Here is a 25,604-nt window from a genome sequence, read left to right as displayed (position 1 = left end):
AAACCTTAAATTTCTATAAATGACACAATAGAACAAAGTAAAGGAGGCACCAGGCTGCGCAAGCAGGTCGGCCCTGGCTGCTTTGGTGAATCCACTTTGGCCATTTCATTGAGACATAGTCAATCGCATTTTGGATCAGCTTAGAGTAGTATGTTAGTCTGAACACCATGCCTTTGGCTGTTTGTGTGCATCCTTCTACCTCCTAAGAAGGGCTTCAATTGGAATGCTTGAGGGATTAATTACCTCTGGAAAGTACACTTCATCCTCACTCTTTTTGTCACATTCAATTCTTTATCCTGTATATGCATTGTATATAAGCAGCAATCCATATCTGTTATTTCTTTTTCACTGCAAGATAATTCAGTCTACTTTGAAGAAAACATATAAATTGACAGGGATGCTAAAACACCATTCCTCTAATGATTTCTTTACAATTTTGCGTTCCTATCAAAAATGTTCAATGACTGTGCCACAGATAAGATTCAATGTGCACAGCACCCTCCCTGCTGCCAGTGGACTGCTGCTGAAACACAAAATAAGCATTCCTGTCAGCTTTGGCTAAGCCAGTAGGGCTGGTATGTATGTGAAAATGCAAGCCAGACCTAGCGGCTTTGTCGATGTTTATTTACTGTGATTTTATCAAATTTATCTCGACTGTGAGATTCCACTCGCAGATTTGTATTTGGTGAAGTTGTAGATTCCTCCTTAGGATCAACTATTAGGAACTATCGGCCGATTCACAGAACTAACTTAAGACAAAATCCTAAACTTACTACCATTTTGGTATTCACAGAAGGCACTTACTCATTTTGGTATTCACAGAAGGCATTTAGGAGTCCTAAAGTTAGGAGTCCTAACTTTACTACTACTAAACTGAGAAAAAGCCTAACTTTAAGAATTTCGGTATTCACAAAAGGCATTTAGGAGTCCTAAAGTTAGGAGTCCTAACTTCTGTGAATACCGAAATGAGTAAGTGCCTTCTGTGAATACCAAAATGAGTAAGTGCCTTCTTTGAATACCAAAATGGTAGTAAGTTTAGGATTTTGTCTTAAGTTAGTTCTGTGAATTGTGCCCAAACTCTTACATCATACTTACTTAAGAACAAACACAATTCCATACACATTTAGAATCTGATGGCGACTACAGGTAAAACTCTAAATATTACCCAACACCACTCTTATTATGCCAGGAATAACCTGGTCACAGACACCCCTATGGATAGCAGTTTATGGTAAAGCCAGAGTTGCACACACCTATGTCTCAGAGGAAAAGCAAAAAGGGGCCAAGTTATTGGTGGATGTACACCTCATAAGTCTCTGTTTTTGCTTTTTACCTAGAATAACTGATAAAAGTGCACCAAAAAGAAGTAGACCTAATCAGAATAAATATATTGACCCCCATAGACACATACATGTCCACAAACCAAAATAACTTTCAAGGTAAATAAAGTGATAGGTAACATGTGATTTTTTTATTTCTTCTTGAAGGGTCCATCAGAGTGTGACTTTTTTATACAAGGCTGTGGCAAAAAAAGACTGATATAAGATGAGTCTGCTTTCATTTTGTTGTTTATGGATGTCACAAAAATGTTGTTTCATTTTTCTTTTGTTTCTTCTAGTTTTGTTTGCTTGGAATAATGGTGAAGGGTTTAGGAGCTTGTTTTCATGCTTGATCAAATTAAATTATGCATTGCAGAGAATCTGGGAGCATTCAAATAATATTTGACCTTTCAGCATTCAAATATTAGCATGACAAGACCTTCCACATACCAAAAGAGGATACCACAAACATTCATAGTTGCAATGTGTCTCATTGTCTTTTGTGACATGTTAAGTTAATGCTTCACTTTACAGGTAGGGGGTTGAGCCTGTTCTTAGAATGTTAACTGCAAACATTTAGGTCCCGCAAAATATTGGCAGGAGGCGCTACAAAATCAGCCACGGTCTCCCACAGTGCGGGTCCCACGAAATATTGCCGTTTGCCTGCTTACCGCCACACGGTCCTAGGGACCTACATCGTCCAGCCAGGTCTCAGTCTTGCAGGGCTTGTCCGCCAACGTCACGAGAGAGCGCCAGGAAGCACTACAAAATCAGCTGCGTGGGTGGGCCCGTCTGCGCCTGAATGAGGTTGGGCTGGGACACCTCTCTTGGCACGTCATTGGAACTATTATACTTATAGCTGTGCTTAGAGTTGTCCTATCATTTACCAGTTGCTGCTGCACGTTTGGGTAACACCTAATACTTTATCATCCAAAGGAGAGGAGAAGGTTGAGAGGTAACTCTTTTAATTACGCGCTTCAATTAGACATTTGCATGTCAACCTGTATACTAACTGAAGGAACTGTGGAATTTTGGAGCGCATCTGATGAGCTTGTAGATAGCGTTTGTATTTGCACTTTATTGCACTTGCCACTTTTTGCACTATTTGCACAAAATCAACAAGAATTTTACTAATCCCCTCAAAAGCCAACAGACCTTGTTATCTTGGTTATATTCGCTTACACCAGTCACAGTGTTTTGTGCTGATAAAGGGCATTGGTATTGCAATTCGTCCTGTATTTCACTTAATTTAGCAATCCAGCTATTTTTAAAATTGAATGTTTATCTCTCTGATGCTTTTGGGGATTGATTGTTGGGGTCAGAAATGAGTAAAAACAAGGCTGCTAAGGGAAACCAATGCACTGGACCTGTTGGAACCTTGGATGCTTTTTTAACAAGGGCGGAATCTGTGCTAGCTCATGAAATCGAGTTAACCGAAAGAAGGCTTTCTCTGGACTCACTTATTTTGCAGAAGTGCTCCTCTATAGGTGGAAGAAATTTGGCCTATGAGCAAACAAACCCTGGCCAATTGACAGGTGATCCTAGCTTGGATATACCTCCCGTGGTGTCCCTGTCTCCACCTTAGTCTGAACTCTATAATATAACTCAGGAACAACCAACGACTTCTCAAGTGGAGAACAATGAGCCAGCTCCAAAGTCAAGGAAAAGGAAGGGGGTGCACCAATAAAGCAAAAATCACTTAAAAGGGCTTGCAACCAGAATTCTCTAGGAACCCAGGGTCAGGATTCAGGACTTGTACCGCTACGAAGATCTATTAGATCTATCAATCAAGTTGGAACTATTAACCAATCCCAGGTGGAGAAGGACGATGGTTTTGATACTGATTTACTGAAAAGAATGGAGGTTATGGTGGCTGTACTTTTAAATCCTATACTCCAGAAACTATCCCAAATAGAGGAAAGGTTGTCATCTTTAGAGGCTCTACATCTTACGAATCATGCTGCTCATAATACCCTTGTGTTAAAAGATAAAGTCTGCCCAAATTTACAAACCGATAGAGAGCCCCTTATGAGCCCTGACGCGCCTATCGTTAATATGGGTAGTTCTGAACCTCATCCAGCAATAGGTCCGCTTACTGTTCTGCCGGATCACGTTCATGAATCAGATAAAAACTTAAGAACTGCTGTACAGAATATTTACTGTCAGAACCAGGCATATTGTAATACCAAGAGAACTGATTGTATTAGGTTATGTGGGGAACCTCAGTTATTTAATGGGAGTACAGGTACCAACCATAACGCTGATTGTTGTATTCCCCCTGCCCCTTTGGAGGGAAATTAACAACCTTCTATTTTGGGAAAGGGAGTTTCTCAGTATCTAGGTGAAATTGTAAAATCTAAAGGTAGGTTAGATCTTCCGCCTGCAGCCTGTCCATATGTTATAGTTCTAGTCAATGCCCTAGAATTGAAACCTAATCAAACAGAAACTACTGAGCAGCTAATACACTAATCCCAGCATTGGCTGTCCAAATATGTACGCGAAAATTGCAATGCAATTAATAATATTATTATGGCCAGGAGGGTGTCTTGGGTGAGAAGGGCCCCCAAAACCATTAAGGGTGATTGCATCGTACTAAACTTTGACAATCATCATATAGTGGGCGAACTATTATTTGACCTACCAAGCATCCCATCATTGCATTTTCAAATGTTTGCCCTTCCTTTGGGTTTTTTCTATAAACCTTATTTGCCACCTCAGCTTTTTGTCCCTAGATCATCTACCACTTGGAAGCCTTTTAATCATTTACCTAATCGTTCTCTCCTTCCCTCAGTCTCACCCATCCCCATGAGGAATAGATATGCTGTACTAGAAGGATTGCCTAGTTGTGATTGACTGGATGAACAGATTATACTAGCTAATGGGGATGATGGTTTAGAATTACAGAAATGGTTTCCTTCGATTACTCCCCCTTCTGTAACCCTACAAGGTTTAACAGGCTCTCAGTTGGACAACCTGGATTCATCTCAGAAATATATTCCTTGTGAGAACCACCTAGGGTCTATAGCGGTCATGTCCTGGAACATTTCTGGCTATAACCAAAAAAGGTCCAATATAGAATGGCTGTCCTTGTTGATAACTAACTGTGTGTCTGCAAGAAACTTGGGAGGTTGACCCAATATATGTGAACAGATATCGTTCTTTTTACACTCCTGCAATACCGTCACCCGCAGGTCGGGCAAAGGGTGGGTTACTGACCCTACATTATGCGTAAAATGAATTTTAAACAATGTCGTGTGGCCTTTTACTATTTGCAGTTATTGGCTGACCCCTTTACCTGTTTATCTGTGGCATCCTTTCTTTAAACTGCTCTTAAAAAGAGAAGCTCAATCTGCTGAATCAATCTATTGCAATGCGCCCCTAATCAAGTGTGAATTTTTATTATAAATTTGTAATTTGTATAACTATTGTATTTTAAAATGTATTGTACTGTAATGATGTGGATAGTTTTTATATGTAGTATGCGTTTTATGCCTTTATTATGTTGGCGAAATAAAGTTGTTCTGACTGACTGACAATTTGATTTTGATTAAACCATCAACCTCACATAAAGTGTGCTATTTAACCTAGTGCAGCTATGAATCTCCATTCAGCAACAGTAGGACTACTTTAATAGAGTCAAGAAAAGAGAGCAGAAAAGTATTATCGAGCATGCTGGCTGCATCAAGTTTCAGCTGTTGTAAACTACTGATCCACATATTAATCTGATGGCATTCAAAATGTTAAGAGTTCTTCAACATACTATGAGGATGGCAGGGTTGACCACCCTTGAAATGTCATAATATTCAATAAGGAGTAGGTGAATGGCGCCTCCCCAACTGTGTCCATGAATGTGTTTATCCACTAGCAGTCATGTAAACCAGACTTGGAGACGGCGAGTATGAGAGATAGAGAGATGTGAGGGATTCAGGGTGAGTGAGGCTGCAATACAAAGATTTCTGTGCTTAGCACAATGTACCATAAGTTTATAAGACACACTGCCAAGGGGAAGACACAATATACACTAGAATGCCTATCCTTTCAATTAAATATATATGTTCTAACAATCACTGCAAAAACATGTTCTGTAAAAATCTGGGAAGTCATAATTTTTGTCTATTTTGGGGATTAGGCAGTGAGATAAACTGATAGACCCCAGTTTCAAAATGTTTGAAAAACACTGAGAAAAAACACTGAAATCTATCTTCAACAAATAAATGCTTAAAACAGAAAAGCCTACACATAACGTAACTCAGCTCCCAACAGGTAAAAGATCAACCAGGAAAGTGGGGTCAGAGGCAACTTCCCAGGTTTCACTGTTGTCAATAGGGCTAAAAAGGCATCTCACAGTGTACTTTCCTTATACAAAATATTCAAAAAACGATAGGAAATAACATCAAAATACCCATTTGTTAGCCTCCAGAAGCATACATGTTTAGCTCCTTACACATTTGGAAATTGTGCACAATCATGAAATACACTGGGGGCATTGCTAGTGTTTACCAGTCTCCTTACCTGACTCTCATTGAATAAAATGGATAGCAGATTGTTATGGAGTATTAACTTTAAAGCTCGAGCAACATCAGTCCCAGTAATAGCTATTCCCTGTAGACAGCCATTTATTTTCTGCTAGAAATCCAGACAAGGACTGTTCTGAGGAGAAGATTTATATCCATTGAGTAATCTGGCACGAGGAAATAATCGGCATGTTTGAAATGTGATTTGTCACATGTAACTTCTTCTGCTTTACTTGAAGTAGGACTTGTTATTTGATCTGATTGTTTGAATTGAACTCATCCCTCTGGAATTTCAATAGGTGAGGAGTGATTAACACATGCCATTTAAATAAAAAATGAATAACAACTTAAAATTCTCAGCTTGAATGTGGACGCCAGCAATTGTATGATTTTTAGGTCTGGCATGCCAGTTCAGCTGTTGCCTGACCTTATGAGATCAAAAGTAAAAGGTGTTTCAAAAGTACCCCTGAAAGGGGCTTAGGCTTCTCCTACACAATGGTTTCCTTGAGTAAATTTGATTAGGAAGATATTATGCGCATCCACTGAGAAAGAGTGCTTGTTTCTGACTGTGTTGTTTCTGGTGGCAAGACAATGATCAAGGATTTAGGCCTGATATTCTTATTAAATACAATTATGATAAAGGCAGTAGGCCTGACATATGTATTGTGAAAAGCATGTCAATAGTCATTTAAGGATGGGTTTTTATTTATCTGTATTAAAGCCTGAAGAGAGGTTCTGTTGTTGGTTGGTTACCCCATCTGACAAACCATGGGATGGAAATTTGCATTGAGATAATATTTTTGTTTAAGACCTCTTGTGGGAGCTAGAAGTTTGCTTTGCCTTCTGTACATCTGTATACATTTGTAATTTTATGACTGTATACCTGATGGTTGCCTTGTGTAACGTTAACGCTCAATACAATATGCCTGAGTTGGTTATGGTGACAGTCAAATGATAAATGCCATAGACCTGATTGGTACACCGTGAATACCTATGTCCTGTGGCGTATGTCTGATCTGTTTATTATGAAAAGTTCTGATGAGTGCAGTAGGCCTGGCTTATTTATTGTGAAAAGTATTTGTTAAAGTTAATAGACGTTTAACAGTGGATTGTTATCGCACTGTGTTACAGGCTGTGGACAAGCACTTTGCTTCATGAAATGTAATATTATAAAGGATAGAGGCATTGTTAAAAGTTATTACAGATGCCAATGGTTGATTTGTTTATTAGGACAAGTGACAATAAAAGTAATAGGCATGACTTACTTATAATGAAGTGTGTATGTTAAAAAGCCAATTGGCCTTTGTGGGTGGATTAATATTACACTGTTAAATCCTGCAGACATGTATTTTGTTACATGACATCTCACAGATTATCTTTGTAGTAAGGAGTTGGCGCCGATTAACCACTTTTACAAACTTTAGGTGTAAAAGATTTGCACTGTAATAATTCTTGCTAGAATCTCTTTTGAAGCCCTGACAGACTCTGTTGTTGTCTGCTAAAATCTTGTTATCTTAAAATCATTACAAAAAGACACACACATATAAATTCCCAAAGAAGCCGTTCTGCAATTAGCCTGTCTGAGTGTAATTTAAACTCAATGTCAGCATACACAATGGGCCATTGGGTCGGCCCACTTCAGCCATTGGTGTCGTGACCTGTGAGTGATAGCATTTGTCTGATCTCATGTGCTACATCTGAATGAAAAGGAGTCTGCTTCAGTACCAGGGCTGGTGGGACAGTACTTTAGTTTTTCATTTTCTCTTTTGATAGTCATTTCTTTTTTCTCTGTTAATCACATTTTCTAGAACATACAATGGCTCAACAGGCAGAGTTTGCAGCTCTTTTTTTCTGCAATGCTCCACATCCCATGTGATCACTGCCTCTAAAACTAGCGACTGTCAAGGAATGGATTCTCCATAGTGTATAATTGGTTTACTATTTCCAGATGACCAACATATTGGTGTAAACCTGGAAGGCACCTGGAATCTTTAAAACAACAATACACTATTGGCAATACCATTGGCAGATGGCCACCTGCTGTAAAGTTTAGTTTCATTTATTTGTTTATTTTATTTGTGATTGCAAATATATGCCCAGCATGAAGACGTTGTATAGTTTTGTGTGTGTTTTATAGTGATTGTTTAAGTGGGTGAATACAAGAATGAGTCAGCTGGGGGATAACAGAGGTGCAAGAGTGCAGGCCAGAATGCCTAACCCATCAGTAATTGAAGGGCTCTTTCATTTATGAGCCAGACATATTGGTACCACCATTGCATGTTATATAGGGTGAACCCCTCACAGAAGTCAGTAATCTGCACCATGCTAGCATGCAACAGCTAGCAAAGTGACTCAGAACATTAAGTATGAAACCACAGGGAAATAAAAGTACAATGCTGACACTTTGATATGATCAAGAGTCCCTACCAGCATGAATCAATACATTATAACACACAGGCACACAGTTAACTGTATATGGGTCTATACTTGAAGCAATCTCACCTTTTTCATGGACACCCTCGGTAAGTGGCAGTTTAGGGTCTTGTTATGAGCACCCTGCCAGTTTGCACTGCTCAGGGGCGTAACACAGGCCCCCCGCATTCCCTGTGGTGCGGGGGGGGCCCGGGTTGCAGGGGGCCCCCTCAGCACAGTACTTAGGCCTGAGTGCTCCATATTCAATCCGGAGCAGGGCCCCTCCGTGTACATTGCAGGGGTGCCCCTTACACTTTCGTTACGCCACTGGCACTGCTTTACTGTTAGTGTGCTGTATCAGAGCAGCAGTTGTCATTTCCTCCTGTAGTCAGGCGTTTGCAACAACAGTCTCTGTGCCCTGGCCTTTGTGCAAACCCTACAGTGATTGCTTTCAGTGGAAGGTAATATGAGCACGTGCACTCGTTTTTAAACCCAGCCGAACGTGCCTACATTTTTAGTAGAGGAGAAGATTACACATACGAAGGGGGGTTTCAGCTGTTGCCTGTATAACTGTACGCGATCAGCAGTTGGGCGGGGGGGGGGGGTCAAGCTGTGAGGAGGGGAGATGTCAATTAGGTCTCGGGATTATGGAGGAGACGGACAAAGGTTACTGCCCAGATCACTGAAAGTAAACGCAGAAACAAACAAATAAAAATTCCGGCCCTCCTGTGGGTTGGATGACACGATTTATTTTCTATTTGTTATAAAACAGTTCCCGTTCTAATATTTATTGCGGAGTTTTCTGTGACGGGCCTTTCTTTTCTTAGGGATATGAAGTGTTTGTTCTTCAAACATTTCTAAGACCTGTTATCAGTCCTCTTATTCTTTTCTCAAACAATATCATGATGTAGAGGCGAGGAGCACAGGTCATTGGAAGGGGCCACAGTGGTAGCCTTCAACCCAGAGGACTGGGACACCGGAGGAGAATTAAACATGGCCCACAGCTGTTTTTCTGCAAAAGTGGCTCTGTGGGTACCTCGGTTGTATCTCTCATCTTCGTGTATAGGGTCGGGGGGAAATGAACATTTACTCTCCAGGTTGTCCCATATTCACCCCTCGATATGTTTCACTTCAGACAATTCACACCACTGCGTGATTTGAGGGTGTGATCTGCACCTGACGCTCTGGAACGCCCAGTCCCTCTTTACTGTCCGAGCCTGACCCTTCTTCTCTGTGGCTCACTGCCTCACAGCCACACCCTGCATTTACCATCTCTTTATACCTGCACTGTCTGGTGCTCACGTCTGCGTAGGTTCACTCTTGTCAAGGTTACACTACAACTCAGCAGAGCGTCAGCAACTGCTGTTCGGGTCTCACGCGCAGCAGCCCGCTCTACCTGCCTGCCAATCACCACAATGACAGAGTAAATGGAGAAGGAGTAGGTGTGGTGTTTCTTGGTACAACGCGAGCCAGGCTGAAGGAGATAGCTGGCACACTTAAGCCTTTTTAGTTAGTGGGACATACCATACTGGTGGTAGTTGCACACACATTCCTCCTGTCTCATTGTTAAGCATGATATAAGTGAGCAGGCCGGTCAGTGAAGGTCTGTGTGTATCCTCCACCAGCTTATTTTGCCCTGCTTTTCCACTCTTTGCCCCCTGGCCTGGATCTGTTTACGCACTGCAGGCACATAAAACAGGCACCCAGCTCTGCACTGCACCAGAAAAGCCCATCATGAAACAGCCCCTGGGGACCATATCCGAGGTTCCTGGGCTCGTACTCTGTGAAGTAGTGTCAAAGGATGCTCCTGAGAGAATGTGTTTAGTGGTACAGGGAAATGTAACTGCATCAATCCTGGAAGCCGTGAGTAAAGTTTTGTACGGAGAAGGCTGCTGTTACGTCTCTGGGGCCCTAAATTGTGGGGCTTACTCTCACCGTAGTCCTTTTTCAGCCCCCCCCCCCCCCCTCATTTCTGCCTCAGGTGTCTGTGCCAAGCTCTTTCCAGCAACTGCAGGCGTATCTATCTTTATGACTGGGCTGCTGGCTGACATTAAGACTCAGTGAAGAGGAACTTCTACACAAAGAACTAGGAGGGATCAATTGAACCTTCTAGTCCAACATCTCACAGGGCGGTGAAGGTAGAATTTTTCATACAGGTCCATGGGGTTCACTGTCTGACTCCTTACAAGGTTTGGCGTGACTCCTTGGAGTGCAGGTCACCCCCGTGTATTAAGAGTTGTACATCGAGGAGTTCACAGAAATAATATGGAGAAATAGTGACATGTAATTCATTTACAAAAATGTATTTTTTTCACACTGTTGCCCTAATATATATTGGGTGCTGACAACTCCCTATGCGTTAGAGAGTTTCTTCATGATTTATCAACGTCCTGAAAAACAATGCATTAAACTGTAAACAGTAGATGATATTTATGTATGGCATCTGGATCACCCCCTAACATTCTAGGGATAAAGCTCCTTTTCAAAATATCTGATATTTTTTAAGTAGGTTTCGAAATATGTAGTGAAACACATTTGTTATAATTTTTGTATTTATTTTTTGTACTCTAATGAATTCATCTTTTGTGCCACATAAACGCTGTTCTCGGCGAAACTCCAAACTGAACCTTACTGCCCCTGAGCAAGCGCTTGTGAGGAGTACTCTTCCCATAAGAGGTTTTACAGATTTGGGTCCTTCCATTTTCAGAGGCATCCTAGCAATGTATGGAAAAGATACTCCTCTGTTTAGGACATGTGTCGCCCCACATTACCCAATCCAGATACATTATCTTCCCCCCTCCTCTTGGAGTCCGAGGTAAGGCAGGCTGACACAGAGCAACTGGGATTCTTGGATAGGAAAACCGGTATCTGTTTGAACAGGACCTGCTTGGTGAAACACACCCACACTATTCCCATCGTGCCAACTCTTTGGCCTACGGTGTGCATCTACCTAACACCCAGAGTATCACAATTCTGTTTATGGAAATGTGTGCAGAAGTTGCAGGACGCCGTCAATGCTGGGTTTGTGCAGTCATAGCTGGGGAGAGGGATGGAGAGGTACCCATTCTACTTGGGTGGCCTGTGTTGCAGCTTACATTGGAACTTCTACAGATTGAGCCAGTGGCACAGAAAGCATTGACAGAGCAGATCTGTTTGTGTACTGCAGGCAGCAGGCTGGTGAGAATGGCTGTGCTCCTATTATGAGTATGGGAAGGCAACACCTACGTAATATCAGGAGTCAGGTATGGGATTGAGAAAATGACAAGGGTGAACGTTGCGTGTTTGTGCTAGCAAAGTAACACTTTTATATTATTTTTGTAATGAGGTAAAACTGTGTCTGGAGGGGGGAGCTAAATACACGAAAGTGGTCACTTTTTAAATCTTTTTGTAATGGCAATATGCACTCTAGGCAATGACTGTACTTTGTGTTATGACTGCAATTTAAAGAATGGCAATTCTTGCTGAAAGTCAATAGCAAATGATAGCTCTTATTTGTCAGTTGAAACCAATTGATGTTTAGAGCAGCGCGTGCAGGCTCCGTGGCTTCACCCATCCATTTTCAGCCATGTACGTGGACCGTGGACAGAGTCATTCTTAAAATCCTTTTAAAGCTATACTGGCCTAGGACTGAGAATCTTTATCACATACACAGACCGACAGCACATTCTATTTACTAAGTAAAAGCAAAAGAATGGCCTTCATAGACTATGCTATGAAAGAGAGTGATCGCTCTTTCACATCACCCTTCAACATAAAACAGTCACAATTGGTCCAAATTGTTACCCTTTACCACTCAGCAGAGAAGCAAATTTTAATAGGAAAATAATCTCAGAAACATAGCCTTAGAGTGTTCCAATTGGTTGCAGTCAATGGCACTCAGTGTGAAAACCCATGGGCTGTATTCTTTGAAAATGTATCATTTGTGTGGCCACCACTGTAGCTTTCCTATTAGAAGACAATTAACTTCACAAGTTGGAGACATGTTTATTTGATGTACTCTTGAAGAATAACATAGGGAGACCAAGATATATCTTGTTAAATGTTGTATTTTGTTTTAAAATGGCACCATTGTACCGTGTTCAGGTTTAAAGGCGCCCAAGGAAACAACATTGCGGGAGATCCTTACGTTATGCATGAAAATGGAACGCTGGAAGTACCCGTGGCACAAAAAGACAGCAGTGGAACATATACATGTATAGCAACAAATACATTGGGTGTAGCACAGAACATTGTTACCCTGGAAGTTAAAGGTAAGCAGTAATACATTGGTCAGTGTGCTGGTCTATATAAATGTTTCCATATATTCTATGCACACATACTACATCTCGGTGTACCCATCCTCTCTCTCTGTCCATGCTTTGAATTTATACTGATCCCCAGGTTCTGAGGAACACATGGTCACCCTATTATTACTTAATGTTACATTTATTTTAGGCAAATGTCTGTATGTATGCATCACAAGTATTGTTCCGTCCCTCCATGGGCACATGTATTAAATAAATTCCTTCACACGTTTCCATTGCTTTCGTGTGCGGTAATGGCACCATCTGTAATTGGGTTTTCAATTTGGTAGAAGCATTTGCAAGCTTAATAACCACAATCTGGCGAGACCAAAGCAAAGTTCCCAGATAATCTCTGTTCAACTTTCAGTAGCTATGGCATTAGCAGTAGACAATCTCCAGAGAAATGCGTGTTAATTTCAACAAGTACCAACAACTTTAAAGTTAATAAACAACAAAGTATAGGCCCAAATCAATTTAGAACAAAAGGAAACTTAAAAAGCCGAAAGACAGCAAAATGATTAAAATCAGATTACGCAAACCAGAGAAATGAATTTATAAAACTTTAAGGCAAAAAGTTTCTTGACTAGATACAGCACCAATATAAGTTTATCATCACAGTTGCCAGGATCTACGTTTGACTGCAAGCCATCCAGAACAAATCTTTGTCTACTTTTTTGAACTCAAAGTCTTCCAGTGGGCCAAGATCCTAAGTTAAAGCCATTGAGTTCCCTCTAAGTCCGATATATCATTGTCAAGCTCCCAATAAAGCCATTGGTTGTGTTGCCAGTCCTCTAACTGGGACATAGCAGCATTTTGGAGCTGCAAAGTTGCTCTGGTCCTGAGTCAGATTTGCCGCCGTACCGGTCCAATGTTTTTCCTCCAGATGATGGGCCTGGTTTAAAGTTTGACTAATGGGATACTACATCACAAACATGACACTGTCCCATTACAAGTGCATTATATGCTGTGGGACTTGTCATTTGGTAGAGGAGATATCTGGCACATTTGTGACTGAGTATTCCATCCACCAATCTCTAAATCAGGACTTAAGTAAAACAAGTTCTCAACATTCTTCAGTGGGGGAAGGCTCGAAGTTGTAGCCAGGTAGGGCTCTGTGAGGCTGGATAACTGGTACTGGACCAGGGGGTAGGAACCTCTTACACACCGAGCGTGCACCCTCCCTGAGCAAGCCTCAGAACCTTGTGTTGCTCCTCCAGAGGTGGAGACATGCCTAAGGTCCATTTTCCTCCATCTGCTGGAAATTATATCCACTGGAACTTGTAATACTAGGGACGTAATATCCACCATATTTGTGATGGAGTAACCCATCCGCTGAACTTTAAATCAAGCACTATGTCTCTATAGGGCCAGTCCTAGGATACCTACATACAAAAGAGACAGAAACAAGAGATAGCTCATGTTTTTTTGTGAGGAGTTTTCATTAGGTCCTTGTTAGACCTGGCGATTACTGGTTGGCTAAGGCTTGCGCCACAGTCAGGCAGAAACCACCACTCTAGTCAGGGCAAGGAAGTTACACGCCAAAGATAACCCCTGCTCACCCCCTTGGTAGCTTGGCACGAGCAGTCAGGCTTATCTCTGAGGCGATGTGTAAAGCGTTTGCGCGCACACCCAGCAACAACACCCCAGGCCCACCACAAAGGAAACTCCACACAAGGTATTCTATAAAAATAACCTTTGTATTATACACAACACATTAGATAAAAACACACACTTTACAATGTGCCAACAGGCACGGGCAGAATTTACAAGGGATTATGTACAAGACAGGGCCACCTGGACCACTGTCAGGAATTAGCACTTTTAGATATTTTAGCACATAAAATATATAAAATCAATGTAACACAAAAATAATCTGTATAGCACACAACCAGTACTTACTGGTATCGGGGAAGTACCACCTGCGCAACCCTAACTACCTTAGGAGACTGTCACGCAGGGAACTAGAACCTCACTAGCACCACCTGTACTAGGAGAAAGCAACAACCACCTACGTATCACAATACCTGTAGGGGTAATAGAACGTTACACATGATGCATCACATTCAGAGGTGTAGGGAAGGAAAACACATGATGCCTAAAACATTCAGAGGTGTAAAGCAATGGCACATGACGCATCAAAACACATTCAGAGGTGCACGGAAGGAACACACATGATGCATAAAACATTCAGAGGTGTAAAAGCAATGGCACATGATGCATCAACACACATTCAGAGGTGCCAGTAGGAACACAATTGCGCACAACTCCTATGCCACCACCTGTGGCAGTCCCTGGGCCAACTGGCCTGGTCCAAGCTAGGACACTGTCTCAGTCAAGCTGCGCCAGCTGCGCAGGCTAAAAAGCAATTATCCCCAACCTAAACGTTGCAGCTGCCCACTAAGTGCTGGGCAGCTGTAGAACTGAGCATGGGCACCACCAATGTGCCCTGGGACATGTAGGAGCGGCCCGCTGCCTTCCGGGGCCGCCCTTCTCACTACGAAATGCCCCCTAGAGCCTTCGGGGCCCTAACCGATCAATGCCCCGTCGTTGGAGTCCCTCTGGACTCTGTGCCAATCGAAATGCCCCCTAGAGCCTCACGGGGCTCGAGGAACAATGTGCCAGTCGTTGGAGCCTCACAGGGCTCTATTGAAGTGCCCCCGGTCGTTGGAGCATCAGCGCTCTAAATACGCATCCCCCCTCTCGTTGGAGCCTCACGGGGCTCGTGAACACAGCTCCCTGCACCCCCCAGCACATGCGCGGAGTCCCCCAGCCCTCTAGACACTCACCGGCTGCTCGGGGGACTCCCGCGTCGTCTCCGCTCTCCGGCTCTGAGAACGTCGGGGCTTCCAGTCACGCGGATAGGCAGGCACCGACAATGTGCCTCGCGCCCCCTCCGCACCAGCTCTACTCGCACTCCTTTCCTCCGTCCAGCGTGGGGTAGGCTCCCGCCTGGATCTTCGCTGCACAGGAGCGCGGGGTAGGCTCCCGTCCGCTTCCTGATTTCAGGACGAGGCTTCCGTCCCGCGGCACGCCCCCAGGCCTGCCTGACTTCCGGTTACGAACCGGGCCGCAGCGGTGATTTCCTCGGCAATGAGAGGGGTAGGCTCCCTCGAAATAAACGCAAATAAGCGGGGTGGGCACCCGCAAGCTGAATCAAAGCGCTTCACAGCGCTATAAGGTGAGCCAGCGCTCGCAGCGCTGCAAGGCTCATAAAAGCGCTCCCAGCGCTATAAAGATAGCAAGCCCAGGGAAATAGCGTGCACAGCGCTCCAAAGTCCAGGAAGCGCTCCCAGGCGCTATAAGCAATGTCCAGCAACCAAGAAGGTCCTTCAGAGAGCAGGGGGCAAAGGCTGGGCCCAGAGCCAGCTCACAGGGCCCTCCAGTAGGGAGGCAGTCCCCAGTGGCGGTCTCTCCTGGCGCCCAGCAGCAGCAGGCCCCCCCTCAAGTGGATCCTGGAAGAGAACACAATGTAAGGGGACACAGCCCCTTTTTATACAGTACAAGGCTTTGTCTAAGGTGCAGGGAAGGGGCGAACCAGTTCCAACAGGCAGCCCCTCTCCCTATTCACTGGCAGGGCTAGGGTCATTAGACGCACCACAGGGGCCGGCGCCAGCATTGTGTGGGGGAAGCCCTGTCCTATTCAGGACCCAGGTATACTCCTCCCCAGCCATCAGCATGCTAACTCCCCATTCACCACTGGGTGACTCCTCCTGACTCTGGGGAATTCCCTAGTCCGTCACCTGACCTCACCAGCCAATCGCCAGACAAGCCACATATTTCAGACTGCACACTGAAGTGCCCACTTCTAGAAGTGGCACTTCCACACCAGGTACATGCACGCCGCACACATCAACGCGCAGCATTCACTCACACGAGTCCGCACATACCAAACACGGGCCTGCACACCCCACGCATCAGGAACTACCGGGACACATACATTCCCCCATGCATTCCTATGGGAGGGCAGGCCAACCTCACAACACGCACGCACTTTACCCTGGGACACAGCGGTAAAGTGCGCAGAAACTCAAAAATCACTACACCACGTCACAATATTAAGCAAAAAAAGTTTCGGGGTGAACCGGCCAGAAGGGCCAAGTCCAACACAACCCCCTTCCAGCCAAAACGCAGGGTAGACCAATCACCACCGTGATGGACTTCCCTGCTTGGGGCGATAGAACACGGACGCGGGCCCGCCACTGCCGGGACACCCTCCTGTTCTACGCCACGCTGAACCCATGGGGTTTCTTCTCAAACCACTCTCTGGACCAGCTGGGCTACCCCACTGGTACTCCCAAGCTGTCCGCGGCCAAGACCAGGCCCTAGGCCACCCAGGTGCCACTGGTCCTTGCCTAACCACAGAGTGGGGGGTAGTAACCCCTGGCACATAGCAGCCATTCTCCACTCTACCCCTCATCAGGGCAGTTCTAAACTGCCACTGATCTTCCAGCCTAAGGTCTGTACCCTCAAGCTGACCAAAAGTCACGGGCGAGGCTCTCCTCCCCCTACCTCTTCTCCTAGGGTTCCGTCCTCTCCTCCTCTGAGAGGCGACCCCGTAACATAACTCACCAACCAGCTCAGGACCCCTCCCTGAGAACTGGTCTACCAACCTAGGGTTTAACCCCTCAGGTTGCACCAGGGTCAGAGGTGGGCTCTCCCACCCTCTGCACCCCCTTCCAGAGTCCTGCTCCCTACCAACTGGGGCGGTCCCTCTGGAAGAAGAACCGGTCAGGACACTGGTTACAGTAGTCAGACCCCTCAGGTCAGGCTGCTCCTGAACCTGGCCTCCCAACCTCTGGTCTAAAACCTTCGGTGGAATAATTGCCTGGCACTCCAGGACTTCTGGGGACTTACACGCCATCCCCCTGAGGCTGACACATGACCCATGTGTCGTGTGACTGTCTGTCTGGCGCAGATCTCCCGTCCCCTGTCCACCTGACAGTGCGCAAAGATCTCCCAGAACAGAAGTGGCGCCACCCGGGTCCCCCCAAGACAATCTAGCCCAACTGGCTAGTCCCTGGTCCACTGGTGCATCCACTGGGAAACTCATCCCCCAACCACTCCTCACGCTGGACTCCTGTACCCTCCCTACCGGAGCGGTACTGCCAGACTCTAGAACCACAGGAGCCCTGCTTACAGGCGCTCCAGGTCCTCTACTCACTAGGTGCTCCTCCTCAAATGGGCTAACAGGACAGCCTAGGTCCCCAACTTGGTGTTCCCTCATGAAACCACCCAAGTCCTGAGGCAGGGTTTCGTACGTCTGGGGACCCTCGGTCACCCACTTACTCCCGCTCCACTGAGCCAGGCCGTAAGGCTCTACACCCTCCTCGCTATCCTGGGACCTAGCTGGGCTACACGGAGCCTCTTCCACCACGCTGGGCTGGAAGGTACCTGAACCACTACTTGAGTCACTAGTGTGGGAAGAACTATCCCATTCCTCATCATAACTGGGGGCCTGTTCCCATCGGTCTGCTTCCGTTGCCAGCTCCCACGGATCAGTGTGCCCCCATGCTAACAGGTGTTGGCGCAACTCGGGATAAAAACTACTGGATAGCTGCTCTCTGATGAGCAGATCATACAGTTTTTCAAAATCCTCCTTCGTGCTAACCCATACCCAATCAAACAGTGCATCCTCGCATTCCTCCACAAACTTCTCCCAAGACTGGTGAGGCAGCTTCTTCCTGCCCCTGAACTTCAACCTACATTCCTCCTCCCGGGAACTAGGTACCATACTGGGGGAACTGGGAATGGGACTCTCTGCACTGGTCTCTCTATTGCTGCCACCACTGGACTCAACCCTCCCTGGGGAGCCCAGAAAACTACCACTGCGCTCTGGGGACAACTTACCCTCCAGAGCTAATCTCTCCCTGGCGAAGGCCCTCTCAGCCTCCGCCATCCTCTCCTGCGCTAAGACCCTCTCGGTCTCCAGCTTTTTCTCTTCTATAGTCAGCTGCGCCATCCCCCAGGCATGCTCTAACCTGAGCTTCTCCATGGCCAGCTGATGCTCCCTCTCTTCCCTCCTATCTACCCACTCCTCTGGGGACAGGGAAAGGGATGGGGTGCTGCACCTGACACTGGACCCAGCAAGGGACTCCCTATCTATGGGGTCTTCACTCTCTACTGGCGTCCCTGTCAGGTAACCTTCCTCCTCTTCAGATTCCTCAGGGCTCCCCTCAGACCCACCACCCTCTTGGCGTGCGGCCCGCGCCCTATCTTCCTCACTGCGCTCTCGCTCCCACTCATCCTTTTGCCAAAGGATCAGGTTGTCCCTCAGTTTGGACTGGGTATCTGACTCACCCACCTCTATGTCCCTCTCCTCACAGAACCCTACCAGCTCCAACCTACTGTACCTAAACAGACTACAGAAGTTAAAAGCAGGCTCCATTTTGGCGGACGTTCCTGAGAAGAGTTCAACACAAGGAACCTGGGGGTCGGAGCTACACAGGAGTACACAATTCACAAAAGGTTTCAGTGAGCTCTCTATCCTGGAGAACTCACACTCACTGTCTAGTGCCCCACACACCATCCACACACAACCCTCCCCTGGGACTGGTAAGGCAGTTTCTACCACCCCTGATCCCTCAACCTGACCACCACGTGACACAGGTACCAACTCTGGGCGCAGGGCGGGGGACAAATGTACTGGACACAATAACACAATGATACCTTCAGAAGAAATAAAGGAACTTCAAAAACAATAATCCCTAAAATGTGGTTATCTAATGCAGAGTTTTGTGGTGTAGCCAGTCGCTGCTGCGGTACAGCGCAAACGCAAGTCCAAATCCCACCGCTGATCACCAATGTTAGACCTGGCGATTTCTGGTTGGCTAAGGCTTGCGCCACAGTCAGGCAGAAACCACCACTCTAGTCAGGGCAAGGAAGTTACACGCCAAAGATAACCCCTGCTCACCCCCTTGGTAGCTTGGCACGAGCAGTCAGGCTTATCTCTGAGGCGATGTGTAAAGCGTTTGCGCGCGCACCCAGCAACAACACCCCAGGCCCACCACAAAGGAAACTCCACACAAGGTATTCTATAAAAATAACCTTTGTATTATACACAACACATTAGATAAAAACATACACTTTACAATGTGCCAACAGGCACGGGCAGAATTTACAAGGGATTATGTACAAGACAGGGCCACCTGGACCACTGTCAGGAATTAGCACTTTTAGATATTTTAGCACATAAAATATATAAAATCAATGTAACACAAAAATAATCTGTATAGCACACAACCAGTACTTACTGGTATCGGGGAAGTACCACCTGCGCAACCCTAACTACCTTAGGAGACTGTCACGCAGGGAACTAGAACCTCACTAGCACCACCTGTACTATGAGAAAGCAACAACCACCTACGTATCACAATACCTGTAGGGGTAATAGAACGTTACACATGATGCATCACATTCAGAGGTGTAGGGAAGGAAAACACATGATGCCTAAAACATTCAGAGGTGTAAAGCAATGGCACATGACGCATCAAAACACATTCAGAGGTGCACGGAAGGAACACACATGATGCATAAAACATTCAGAGGTGTAAAAGCAATGGCACATGATGCATCAACCCACATTCAGAGGTGCCAGTAGGAACACAATTGCGCACAACTCCTATGCCACCACCTGTGGCAGTCCCTGGGCCAACTGGCCTGGTCCAAGCTAGGACACTGTCTCAGTCAAGCTGCGCCAGCTGCGCAGGCTAAAAAGCAATTATCCCCAACCTAAACGTTGCAGCTGCCCACTAAGTGCTGGGCAGCTGTAGAACTGAGCATGGGCACCACCAATGTGCCCTGGGACATGTAGGAGCGGCCCGCTGCCTTCCGGGGCCGCCCTTCTCACTACGAAATGCCCCCTAGAGCCTTCGGGGCCCTAACCGATCAATGCCCCGTCGTTGGAGTCCCTCTGGACTCTGTGCCAATCGAAATGCCCCCTAGAGCCTCACGGGGCTCGAGGAACAATGTGCCAGTCGTTGGAGCCTCACAGGGCTCTATTGAAGTGCCCCCGGTCGTTGGAGTGTCAGCGCTCTAAATACGCATGCCCCCTCTCGTTGGAGCCTCACGGGGCTCGTGAACACAGCTCCCTGCACCCCCCAGCACATGCGCGGAGTCCCCCAGCCCTCTAGACACTCACCGGCTGCTCGGGGGACTCCCGCGTCGTCTCCGCTCTCCGGCTCTGAGAACGTCGGGGCTTCCAGTCACGCGGAGAGGCAGGCACCGACAATGTGCCTCGCGCCCCCTCCGCACCAGCTCTACTCGCACTCCTTTCCTCCGTCCAGCGCGGGGTAGGCTCCCGCCTGGATCTTCGCTGCACAGGAGCGCGGGGTAGGCTCCTGTCCGCTTCCTGATTTCAGGACGAGGCTTCCGTCCCGCGGCACGCCCCCAGGCCTGCCTGACTTCCGGTTACGAACCGGGCCGCAGCGGTGATTTCCTCGGCAATGAGAGGGGTAGGCTCCCTCGAAATAAACGCAAATAAGCGGGGTGGGCACCCGCAAGCTGAATCAAAGCGCTTCACAGCGCTATAAGGTGAGCCAGCGCTCGCAGCGCTGCAAGGCTCATAAAAGCGCTCCCAGCGCTATAAAGATAGCAAGCCCAGGGAAATAGCGTGCACAGCGCTCCAAAGTCCAGGAAGCGCTCCCAGGCGCTATAAGCAATGTCCAGCAACCAAGAAGGTCCTTCAGAGAGCAGGGGGCAAAGGCTGGGCCCAGAGCCAGCTCACAGGGCCCTCCAGCAGGGAGGCAGTCCCCAGTGGCGGTCTCTCCTGGCGCCCAGCAGCAGCAGGCCCCCCCTCAAGTGGATCCTGGAAGAGAACACAATGTAAGGGGACACAGCCCCTTTTTATACAGTACAAGGCTTTGTCTAAGGTGCAGGGAAGGGGCGAACCAGTTCCAACAGGTTCCTGAGCACTTTGTTTTGCTCAGCCCCTCTCCCTATTCACTGGCAGGGCTAGGGTCATTAGACGCACCACAGGGGCCGGCGCCAGCATTGTGTGGGGGAAGCCCTGTCCTATTCAGGACCCAGGTATACTCCTCCCCAGCCATCAGCATGCTAACTCCCCATTCACCACTGGGTGACTCCTCCTGACTCTGGGGAATTCCCTAGTCCGTCACCTGACCTCACCAGCCAATCGCCAGACAAGCCACACATTTCAGACTGCACACTGAAGTGCCCACTTCTAGAAGTGGCACTTCCACACCAGGTACATGCACGCCGCACACATCAACGCGCAGCATTCACTCACACGAGTCCGCACATACCAAACACGGGCCTGCACACCCCACGCATCAGGAACTACCGGGACACATACATTCCCCCATGCATTCCTATGGGAGGGCAGGCCAACCTCACAACACGCACGCACTTTACCCTGGGACACAGCGGTAAAGTGCGCAGAAACTCAAAAATCACTACACCAAGTCACAATATTAAGCAAAAAAGGTTTCGGGGTGAACCGGCCAGAAGGGCCAAGTCCAACAGTCCTCTGTTCTTATCCAATGTCTGTTTCTCTTTGTGCGAGGTCATTCTATATATTATACAAGAAGGAATCAAATGAAAAGTCCATCCACATGCTGGGAATGCCTGATGTGACTCCCTTTTTCAGTTTTGTAGAAAAAGCTTTGGCTCATAGGCTTTTTTAGGACTGCACAACTTTACCAACCTTTCTTCTGCAATGGATGCATTTTCAAAGAGAACCACCATTTTGCAATGCTTCAGCACCCCTCCCAGCTTGATCCAGGCATGCTACAGCCTCGGTTCACATTCTCAATATACTTTACAACTATGCCAGGTTAGCCTAGTGTAGCTGAGTGGCGGAGGTGGACACATCCCATTGCCCTTGTTTTATGTCACTGATAACCAGAGCAAAAATTACTAAAAATATGTGTGTCAGCAAGGACATCAGCCTCAGGAAGTGGAGACTGAGACAGTGGCTGGGAACATCGCAGCAGTTATAGACCCATCCAGTCACCGGCTTTCCCACAGACTGATGGGCGGTGTAGGAAAGATGTTTGTGATACCTTAGGGTCCTGATGAGCCCAATCTAAGCCAGTTCTTCACAGCTTTCCCCTCAGCTTTCTTTAGTATCAATTCTAAGCTGATTCTTCTTACAGTGTTTTCAGTTATACAGAGATATCTAATGGTGTCAAATGAACAATTTGCATTTCAGATCCAACAATGATTATCAAGCAACCAGAGTACAAAGTCATTCAAAGATTTGACAGAGTTTTATTTGAGTGCAAAGTTAAGCATGATCCCACATTAACTCCGACAGTGCTGTGGCTTAAGGACAACAACGAGCTACCAGCTGATGAGAGGTATGTGTCTAGTTTTCAGTTTCTTCACGCCTCGTTGTGTGTCTAGGGCTATTTCACAGGTCCATATCTTGCCGTACAGAACTTAGTTTTCTTGTATCTCAGCCCAATTATGTGCATGTTTAAGGTCTCGAGATGGGCCCACACAAACAATATGCAGATATGCCAAGTGCACTATACTAATTATTAACATTGTACAGTTTGGCAGGGAGCAGGACTCAGGAGACACAGTTGTGTCAATTGAACTCCCCGCCCTCAGTAAAGATGTTAAATAACTCATAACTCACAGCGCACCAGTATGTTTTTGTTCGAGTCATGCAATTATCTTCATTTCTAGAAATCATAAATAAAGGCATTTTAACCGAATTCAAATACTGTGAAATAATGAAATGAATGCAGTGAGCTTGAATTTCATTAATTTGGACTTGGTCAGTATCGCACCAGTTATATTCCTTTGAAAATGATTGTAGCATGGAATCTGTATTCCAATAAGTAATGACTACCCTAGTTAGGCTATACTTGTGTGAAAGTGTGGAATTTGAACACTGAACTATTGGAATTTGTAATCTTAGCATAATTCTCTCCTTCGATACGGTATATTGGGCCTCCTCAATTTTCAGTAGCTTGACGGAAATTCTCCCTTTCTAAAAGCCACTTTGTTAATATGCATCATGCTTTCTGTGCATTATGAGTGTTTGATGCAAAATGATTTTTAGTATGCAATAACAAATTATATGCTCATAAGCAATGCACAAATATATTCACCTAGCACGGCATTTTATATTGTCGTTCAGCTGCCACAATTCACTGCAATTCAATTCGACGTCTTGCATATCACCTTTGAACTGCCCAACACACCCACCACGTAAGAACACATTGTAACCTGTGCACCCCCAGTGCCCATCCAGCAATTTCCACTTCTTCAGTGCAAACCTGACTCTGCAAGCTTTGAACAGGTTGAACTAACATACATGACCCTTTTGTGAACTCTAGCATTTATTTTAAAATGTCACATGACATGCTTCTATAAAAGCCTAAGTAGACCAGAGCTCCCAGTAGAACATCGGTATTTAATAATAATAAATAACATTGCTTCCAGTGGGATCACTTATCAGAACAATCAGCATAATTAAGGGCTAGCAATGCTTGGCCCCAACGTATAAGGAAACCTAGTTATGCTGACTTTGCTCAGCAGCATATATATCAAACTGCACAAACCCACACAAGTATAAAAATATTAATGAGCACTACACACATCAGTAAAAGTGTTGTGTGATGCAGAAAGTGTGGTGTAACATTGTTTGTGACTACGTTGTGCAACATAATAAGGTGCTGACATCAGAGCCCAGCAACCCATTTATGGCTGCCTTTTACTGTCTAGCCAAGGGTAGGGGAATTTTCCTTGCTTGCTTTAGGGCCTTAATATCCTTGCTATGCCATGGTAAACATTTTTACACAATACCTTAAATAATTACTGATTTCTGAGAATACATCCATCCCCGCCTCTCACATACAAACCTCTGAGATTTTTTTGGGGAGGAGATCTTTTGATATAAATCTTTAGGCCTGTTTCGAATATGCATTTTTTAAATATGAACAGAGAGCTTGCAATTATGTCACTGAGACACATCTAATGAGTGTGCTCTATCTTCTTAATATGCAAATCATGATTTACGGTAATGTGTGCATTGGACATTGACATTATATGTTGGCATTGCTGAGCCATTTGGGTTTACTTCACATTTATTGATAGGTTTATTGTGGGAAAGAACCACTTGACAATCATGAATGTAACAGAGGATGACGAAGGGACCTATACATGCATAGCAAACACAACCCTAGATGCTGTCTCTGCCAGTGCAGTGCTTACTGTTGTTGGTAAGTATTTATATACATGTTTGGAAATATGTTTGTTCAAGTTTCTGTAATTACTCTTTTCTTTTCTGTGTTAACCTCAGACATGGTAAAAGACAACAAGTGTACTAAAATGTGTAGACACTTCTGGTATTTGAAAAATATATATATTTATAAAAATAGCATTAACCCCTTCAGTGCCTATGACGAGCTGGACTCGTCATGGGCTGCGGTGGCGCTGTGCCCATGACGAGTCCAGCTCGTCATGAACTCCGCCCGCTAATACAAAGCGCGGCACTGGGCGGGGAAAGGGGCGGGCATGCAAGGGGTTAAAACGATGGAAGCATATGTTTTTAAAAGGGGACGGTAGAATGTTTATTAATTTTTTCATTGTTTCTGTAACCGAGCAAGAGAGCTTCAAAGGCAGGGTTTCATATATTCACATCTTGATGTGTCCCTGATATGCAACCTTGTTATTATTGTACTTCGTTTTGCACACAGCCTCTCCTGCATGGACTTTGAATGACAGTATGTATAACACCAAAGCTGTTTGTGCATACAGCACTTTTGTTTGCATATTGAAATAGGTCTAGCTTATTGATGAAATTCACTGGTGAGTTTACGCACCCAATAAGTCATCATATATGCGCTCATGCATCCATTTATTGACCCACTGCCGTCTGCTGTAATAAAAGTGCCAAAGGATATAATGTTCTTGTAATACAGCGGACGGGATATCTGTCATGTTTGTGAAAGTGTATTCTGTCCCCCGAAATACAAATCAGGCCCTTTGTCTTGCATTGAGCTACTTACCCATCCACAATAAAACAAACAACCACAAACTCAATAAACATATGCAAATTAAAGTAAAATAATAAAGAAGGAAATATAAAACATTTCACATGTGTA

At 45.6% G+C, this 25,604-nt stretch overlaps 1 protein-coding gene across 16 annotated transcripts in view; it reads left to right on the top strand.

The window, feature by feature from the left end:
- The window catches only part of NRCAM (neuronal cell adhesion molecule), a 971,555-nt gene that overhangs the window by 797,052 nt on the left and 148,899 nt on the right, over positions 1–25,604 (top strand). For all 16 annotated transcript variants that reach the window (XM_085653084.1, XM_085653089.1, XM_085653092.1 and 13 more), the window contains 3 exons: positions 12,329–12,495; positions 22,697–22,844; positions 24,595–24,719. In XM_085653084.1, the coding sequence (XP_085509210.1) occupies positions 12,329–12,495; positions 22,697–22,844; positions 24,595–24,719 (440 nt within the window). The remainder of the gene's footprint in view (positions 1–12,328; positions 12,496–22,696; positions 22,845–24,594; positions 24,720–25,604) is intronic.

The sequence above is a fragment of the Triturus cristatus genome, chromosome 4_1 (assembly GCF_964204655.1).
Source record: "Triturus cristatus chromosome 4_1, aTriCri1.1, whole genome shotgun sequence".
Lineage (NCBI taxonomy): Eukaryota > Metazoa > Chordata > Amphibia > Caudata > Salamandridae > Triturus > Triturus cristatus.
The sequence above is the reverse complement of the archived record's forward strand: the minus strand, read 5'-3'. Positions and strand labels throughout refer to the sequence as shown.